Source organism: Pundamilia nyererei, unplaced genomic scaffold (genome assembly GCF_000239375.1).
Source record: "Pundamilia nyererei isolate P.nyererei 1_Seehausen unplaced genomic scaffold, PunNye1.0 scaffold00022, whole genome shotgun sequence".
Lineage (NCBI taxonomy): Eukaryota > Metazoa > Chordata > Actinopteri > Cichliformes > Cichlidae > Pundamilia > Pundamilia nyererei.
This window is the reverse complement of record NW_005187423.1, coordinates 3627186-3635497: the sequence shown is the minus strand read 5'-3', so window position 1 is coordinate 3635497 and position 8312 is coordinate 3627186. Positions and strand designations below refer to the sequence as shown.

Sequence of the window (8312 nt, the reverse complement as noted above, 5' to 3'; positions counted from 1 at the left end):
GTGTGTATTTACATGTGTGTATGGAGTGCGTGTGCGTTTTTTTGTTTTGTTTTTTCCTCCTGGCAAGCATGTGCATAGATGATCTGCTCTTTCGGCGTGGGTATTATGCATTAATGTTATAGGATTATCCTATTTCCACATTTAGATTTTTTTGCACAGAGAAGATACAATGTGAAATGAGGCGTCAGTGCAGCTCGTAGGAATTCTCTGTTTCGATAAGCAACTGTGATAATGCGGGGTGGGGGAGGGGAGCAAAACGTTCTGCATGGTCACCCCGGCCTAAAGTTAGAGACGACATCATTACCACATCAGGGTGGCCGCGTGCTGTATTTGTGGCCTCGTGCTCGACTGAGGTCTCGTCTGTGTTGTTATTTGCTTTGAAGTTGGCATAACAGAGTAAGTAGGTAAGTAACTTTACTTACTTATAGCCCTTTTGCACTTGTACCTACTCAGCTTGACTTGACCCGGTTTTTAAGGGTTTTCGAGTAGGTGGTAGTACCTGCTACCAGGTTCTTTTTTTAGTACCTTCTCGGCGGTTGTTCTGAGGCTAACCGAAAATGTTACATCAACAGGCCACATGGCACTGATTGCCTAGCCAGTGGCGTCATTCCACAAGTCATGACAGCGACTCCTTCACCAAAATTTTTGAAACCCAGCAAGGAGAAAAATGGCTACACAAACAAACAACACTGTGGTCCTCGAGTTTGACAAAAAGAACTAGACCGAGCAGCAGGTAGCTCATCCTCCATTGTTGTGTTGTGTTTGCGTCATGGGACTTACTGTACTGTATTTGGTACTCGATTGTGAAAACAACCAAATTTGAGTCAGTCGAGTTGAGTAGGTACTAGTGGAAAAGGGCTGTTACTTACTTATGTCATTAATTGCTTGGACGTTGGTGTAAAAAGATAGTAAGTAAAATCAGTCAAGGTGATTTTACTTGCTTATTTACATAACTGCTTGGAGGTTGGCATTGTTGGGATCACGACTGTCATTCGATACTGTATTTTTGGGGGAGAGGAAAGCAAAGCAGGGTATTTGAACTTTTTGTCATTCCCAAATCCGAATCCTTTTTCAGTAATTCACAAAGAGGTTGGTGTGTGTGTGGGCCCGGTTCACTCATGAAGGCTAGGATTCTTGTGTTTTGCCATAAACTTTATAATAATTTCTCCTGCGCAGTCACTATCATGCAGTACCCGATTCATCTTTGCCGTGCCCTTACGCTGATCTGTCACGGTTTCTTTATTTTGCTTCTTGTCTTTTTTTTTTTCTTTTTTCTTTTCAAGAATTCAAAATTTAAAAAAATAAACTGTCTAAAGGTTCATAGGATGAATGGGAAAGTATTTTTGAGAGAATTATATTTTGCTGGAAAACAATATTTAAGTACTTTGTCTAAAAACGATATCCTTTTTGTAAAATGAAATGTTATTGCATGCTTTTTGATGAGATGTTTACATTGTATTTAAAAAGAAAAAAAGGGAAACTTGTGCCTTTTTATCTCACCTGATTTACAGTTTTACAGTATATATTGTAAATAATACAGCAAGTCCTTATGTTGAGTGTAGTATAAAACATTTCTACTTTAACCATCTTGTTGGAATATTCGAGAAAAAAAATGACAAAAACAAACAAACGAAAAAAAAAATTAATGTGTGTTTCCCACTCGCCATGTCCTGTGTGTCGGATCACAGAGGAGAATTTCAAGAAAGGGGTTGGCACCAGGCAAAGGGCCAAACAGAGAAATGAATGTATCATACATCGTGAGAGACTTATGGAACTTACTACCTGAATGTTAGAGAGAGAACATTTATTATCTTCTTATTAAGTACAATTATTTGATTCTGCATCTTTTTTCTTTTTTTTACTTTTTGCATTGTTGTTCCCCGACTCATAGAAAAAAAAACACGATTTAAAAAAGGATTTATTTTGTAACGAGATGTATGAAGTGATGGATCCTTGTTGCTGTTGAAATGATTTCCTAATCCGTGGCGGTAATTGTTGATGAGCACCACAATAAAAATCAAGAAGTCACAAACTATTGAAACTGCGGCTATGTGACAGAACATTATTTTTGGCTTTGTGCACACACTGAGAGAAGCTGCGGTTTACCCGACCATCCAGCCAATTTCAATTATGACCCCCCCCCACCTTTTTTTTTTCTTCTGGACCTTCAAAATAAAAGTATCAAAAAATGCAAAGATGATGATGTTATCAAGCTCCATCTCCTTTATCGTCCTCCAGATATATGAGCTGGCTATTTTTTTGATAAATACTTTTGGATATAGTTTAGTGGGACGCGCACTTGTTCGCTTGCTTGCAGAGAGTTAGATAAGAAGATGAGCGTCACTCCAGTGTTGAAATCAGAAATCTGCTTAGGCTGAACATAAAGACTGGAAACAAGAGGAAATAGCAGGGAATGGTGTCGTTTGAGGCGCCGTCAGGCGGGGCTCAAGACCACAGTGTTTGAATATGAGCCACTGCTGGCATAATAGGAGAGGAGACAGACCTGGCACTCGCACAACGGCAAAGGTCACGGTAGAAGCATCATTTTTAGAGGTAAAACCTTTTTAAAATGTTATTTAGGGGCAGATTCTGCAATTCGTTTTAAACACTTATGGAGGTTTAATGTCCCAGTGAGCATTCAAATTCAAAATAACTGCCCGAATCAACGTGTGGAGGCATTTGTTGAAGGGCTTTGGCGCCATCAGTGGTGGAGTTGCATTGTGGCTGATGTGAGAGTGTCTACAGTCAGTCTGGTAAATTTTGGGGAAATTGAATTCTAAAACAGCCGACTGAGAGCGGTATCAAAACATCTCATCTCCTAACTCACCGCTAAAAGGGACTGTAAGTGTGTTTCCCCCAAGTGTCGAGGCAATGCTTCGGAGGAGCAAGATTAATGTATTGTTTACTTAATGGTCATCAATCACCGCCCACTGCAAACAATAAAATCAACCCTTACCCCCGTACTTGGGGGAGCGGCTCTATCTCCAAAGCTGTCCTAAATGAACTCCCTCCCTGTCGGCTCGGGATAACTCGGGATATTTGTCTGGGTTTTTTCTTTCTTTCTAACTGCAGTGTCACAGTACACTTTGGTGGAGTCACTGTACGTGGAGTCCCATCATCACCATTCTCTGTTCACAATAATGATTCGGGTGTAGAGAGACTAAGCCATATCTCCACAGCCATGGCAGTGCATTTTCTTATAAATATATACAACATTTTTTTTCCTGTTTTTTTAGTTTCTTTCTTTTTCCAATTTGAAAATAGACTTTTTTACTCAGATGCTTTGTATAATAATTCTCAGCAAACATACAGTAGACAACCCTCACTATAAACCAATAAAACATCTTCGAAAGCAGTTACTACTGTATATCTTGATGCAGATATTGCCATACTTGTGTTTGCAAACTATTGCAAGATTCTAATAAAAAAAAACCATTAAATTGAAGCATTTGTTGTAATTTATGGGTTGTGTGCAACTGTGTGCGTGTGTGTGTTTTAAAGGCGTGTGTGATGAAATCTGTACCAATGAGAAGAAGTTAGAAAACTCGTTTACATCATGGGATGCATATAGCCCACTTTGATCTTAAGTGGGCCGGACCATTGAAATTCACTCTTTCTGATAATATATAGTTGAACTGAAATTGTAAGTAAATAAATGTGCAACATAACATAAAAAGCTCTGGCTTGTAGTTGCCTGTCCTGTGATTAAACTACATTTTTACTCTGGACCAACAAGAAGAAAAAATGAAAAATGACCAAGGGGAAGATCTTTATTAGGAGGAAAAGGTCTGTGCCGGACCGATTCTGCCCCCCCCCCCGGGTCTTGTATTTGATACCCCTGCCCCAAACTATAAGAGTTGATGAATGTATTTGAAACAGCTGCATTTGGTGGGCGGTGATATTAATAAGGTAAAGAAAACAAAGCAGAGAGAAGCATCAGCAGGTACGCCATTCACTAGGAGAGGAGATGAAGAGAAACAGAAAGAGGGAAGAGTGAATAATGACAAAAAGGCAGCGGGCAAGCGAGAGACTTTTACAGTAAAACGACGCCTGTGGAGAAAAATCACCATTAACCTTGTTAAAGGCTGATCTGAAAACACGCCTGCTTTGCCAGACTGTAGAGCAGACAGTATTACTTTTTTTTTTTTTTTGCTCATTTTCCTCCTTCTCCCTCTCTCTCTCTGTGAATCCACAGCCCTCTCCAAATCTCCCCCAGATTTCCAATTGCTTTCACTTGTAGTCGTGCCAGATAAACAGAATCTATTGGATCAGGCTGATTTCACGGCTGCACCCGCACACATGGCGGCTTCTGTGGCCCACTTTCTCAGCTGAGGAGGCCCCCCCCCCCACCCCCTTTCCGCAAACACACGAAAACACACTCTTTCCTTTATGTTTGAAATTCACTTTCCTCCAAATTCCCACTCAGTTTTCAGCCCCGGTAATACACCGAGTCTACGAGTGTGAAGCGTGATGGAGACACAGGAAAGTATTAAGGCAGTTGTGCCATTTTCTCACGGTTGCAGGTAAACTGCTGCGCTGCTTTGATCTGGGCTGAGTCACGGCATGGTGTGTGTGTGTGTGTGTTTTTTGGGGGCTGAAGGACACTGCGTCATGGGAGGTAGAGGACAGCTGGCACACAGCCGGTGGGGGGCTGGGATGTGAGAAATGAACGCATCTATCTGGATTTTTTTACTCACACACATCAAGTAAGTCGACATGGTGACACTGATGTATACATCACCCCAGTCTGATGCACACTAATGAATAATGCATGCACAGGTAGGCTGACCTCAATCTTAAGTGGCAGTGGAGGGCAGCTCAACAAGCCTCAAATATGAAAAGCCCAACGCTGTTCCTATTCAACAATTTCACACAATGACGAGAACTAATAAATGAATGGAGCTTAATTGATTTTGAAACTACTAGAGCCTCAGTGAATCACTGGCTGAGGCAGCAGGGAGCAGAGATGAGCCTAAATACTACTGAGAGAGAGATAGGTAGGCAGATCGTTGCAGCATGGCATGCTTTCTGACTGACAGTCCAAAGAGTGTGAGAGGCAGGCAGGGCGCACGTCTATGATTCAGCAGTATTCTGCTGGAGGGAAGATGATGAAGAGCCATAGGAGTGGGTGGCAGTGGTGGTGGCGGTTGTGGTAGTTGAGGGACTATTGTGCCCATCTCATTAACTATGCCTCATTTCATAATGTTAATGTTACAGTTGCTTCAGGGGGGCTGGTGGACATGTGTCACCCACTAAAACCACTAAAAACCTTTCTTTAAATGGACAAAGCCTGCATGTGTTTACGCTGCTAAACAGCGCATCAGCCCGTTCACTGGAGGCCTGAGTGTAGCAGGGGGTGCACTGATGGTGATTATGTAACAGAGGCCGAAGCTCTGGGTCTGGAGGCCATTTGGTGTGTTAATTACACAGATGTAGTCTAAGAATTAACATGCGTGAGGCTGAGATGTTAATGGATCAGGGAGTGGTGAGGAGGGTGGATTAGTGTGTTTTTCCTCCATAAAAGATTAACATCTATTTTTAATCCCTTTATGGAAAGTTTTTTTGGAAGTAGCTTTTAGTCGGAGGGGCCCAGCACAGGTCAATATAAAGAGGAAGGATTACATTACACCACAGGGTTCAGTGTATGTGAAGTGGCTGCAGGATGAATCCGCATTTCATCATTTTATTCTTAGACTCTGTGGGAAACTGGGAGCCTTTTCAGTGACACAATGGATGAATCAGCAAAAAAACCACACACGTTTCACATTAATAAAGCTGCACATTTCCCAGACAAAGATCTAAACGGCAAACTTTCGTTATAACTCTCAGTTGGCACAATACGGCCATGAAATGTGTGTCGTTTAATAGGCTGTTGTGAGATTAGTCCAATAATTAAAGAAACTGTTAAAGACCTTAATTTGTAAAAATAAATAAATAAAATTAAATAAATCATTTAGCGTATTTTTTCATGACAAGAATATGCAATGCAGTGAAAGAACAAAAATAGATATCTTTATTTGTTTAACATTGATCAAGAAGTTACCCAAAGGTAAATTTTAAAAACGAGAGAGAGAAAAGCCAAGAACCTTTACAAACGTCATAAATCATTGTCTTAAATTATTGTAACCTCAGCTGCAAACACAAACAATCAGCTGAACCGAAGCTCTCAGACAAATGAAAGTGTTTCGCTGAACAGCTGAAGGATAAAATGTATTATGGTGTGCGCACATGCTAAAACCAAATCTAAATGACAACCTAAAAAAACTCATCCATTACTTAGCGCAGTAAATATACTTGGTTGTAACTCTTTAGGGCTTTGTACACTCGATGGATGCGAAACGGTACAAATATTTCAAAGTACTGCATTTCGTGGTCTCGCTCACAATAAAACACACATTTCCGATAAGTTAATAAAGAACTAATAAAAGTCAAAATTCAGACTTTCTGGGAGTGTCTCATTCCTTTGCTCTGAAGAACCTGAGTAACGTTGAACTCGAAAAACAACAAACCAGACGGAGGATTTGAGAAGAAAAACACTTGGTTTCGATCACCTGCCGAAATCGACTGCGGCTGATTGTCAGGTGTTAGTGTTTAACCCAACAGGTTCCATCGGGTGGCTAAGAGGCGTTTCTGAAAAAGTGCGGCAGCAACGATACGGCACTGTAAATTAAAATGAGAAAAAAAAAGAAGAACAAAACAAAACGTGCAATCAATGCGCCAATTACACAAAATACAATTACATCAGCAGTGTGCCTCCTTTTGCATGTCTAGCTATTCTCAAAAGAACAGAACATCGCAAAAGCGTATAAATGAAAAGTTCGCCCGATCGTTTTCATACATACCCGTACGCATGTTTACACCGGGTGCTTTGACTGTGAAGGCACAAAGGGTATCTCAAACAAATTTGCGTGGATCAATGTCAAGGGCTGTGGCGGGTTGTGAGGGGGTCAGTGTTACAGTGGTTTTGAGTGCTGACATTCTACTTTGTGGTTTCTGAAGATCACCCTTTGACTTTGAGCTCATGGATACCATGTATAACAGGGCAGAGGGCGCTTAGAGAGACGCTTCTCCTCTGGTTCTGCTAAGTTCCTTGGATAGAGGCTACAGCATCTTCATATACAGCAGAGCACTGGAAGTGCAATCCCATTTTGCAATTACAATTGTCAAAAATCAGGTGAACACTTGGCTAAAATGAACAAACACATAAACATGCTTGCAAATGCATTGTAAAGTCTACTTGCCAGCAACAAACAAACAAACAAAAATGCACCAATAACATCATATGGTGTTGTCATTACTGATTGAGAAAATTCAGGGCTTCGATTGAACGAGGCTATCGAGGCACGTGCATCTTCCCATAGTTCCCTCGGCGAACGTGATGAAATGTCCATAAATATTTCCTTTTGGTTCTACAGCATCTCCACATAGTTTTCAGGGATGAGGCCCCTCTTCCCCTCCAGCTCCCCCTCCAGCCAGCCCGGCTCCCTCGACTGGGTCACTGCAAGAGAGGACACAGTGTCACTGACGGGGGGGAACAACAGCATGGGAGGGGATGAGGGTGGGAGAGAGACAGAGGACACTGGGCCTCCAGTGAGTACACTGTTAAGAGAGTGTGGAGGGCAGAGGTTTAAAGGAGGATACAGCGATTATTCAGTTACAATAAACTACACTGTGACCCTGTTAGCAGGACAGATATGTCAGAAAGCAAATCCCAGGCTGCAAAAAAAGACCATACAAATTTACTTTAAATCCAGTGGTTATTTTGTTTTCTTTTGGCCCTTTCAGTTTAGTCATTTTACTCAAAACTGAAAGAAATAAGAACTTAAAAAACTAAAAAAAACCTTTCATATGGGTATAGACAAGTTAAGTCATTTCCAAACCTCAAAGCAAAACAGCCGCTTTTAGAAGGCTTGCTAAATTGAAATAAAAACTAATATCTCACTTTTTCCTGAACAGAATGGGAATTTCAAAGACAATTATTGCGATCTCTGTGACATCTAGTATCTGACGTCACCTCACCATATACGTTTTATCTGTTGAGTTGTGGTGGCATTAAATGAAGTGCATAATGAGTGGTGTAACAGTTAGTTGTGAAAAGGGAAGCAAATGCAGAGGAGCTTTAAATCTATGTTTGTTAAACCAGCGGTCCCCAATCCCCGGGCCACGGACCGTGAGCAGTTTGGTACTGGGCAGCGAGAGTTGAGGCTCAGGTATGAAATTCATGGTTTTCGGGGTTTTTAGTGTTATTTTTTAATCATTTTTATCGTTAACTCGGTTTCCCTGTGTCTTTTCCCATGTGTTATGAATAAATC

At 41.2% G+C, this 8312-nt stretch overlaps 1 protein-coding gene across 1 annotated transcript in view; it reads right to left on the bottom strand.

Annotated features, from left to right (window-relative positions):
* Positions 1-5990: 5990 nt before the first annotated feature.
* The window catches only part of arhgap10 (Rho GTPase activating protein 10), a 51393-nt gene continuing 49071 nt past the window's right edge, over positions 5991-8312 (bottom strand). The window contains exon 23 of the mRNA XM_005726959.1: positions 5991-7498. Within this exon, the coding sequence (XP_005727016.1) occupies positions 7410-7498 (89 nt within the window). The 3' untranslated portion in view covers positions 5991-7409. The remainder of the gene's footprint in view (positions 7499-8312) is intronic.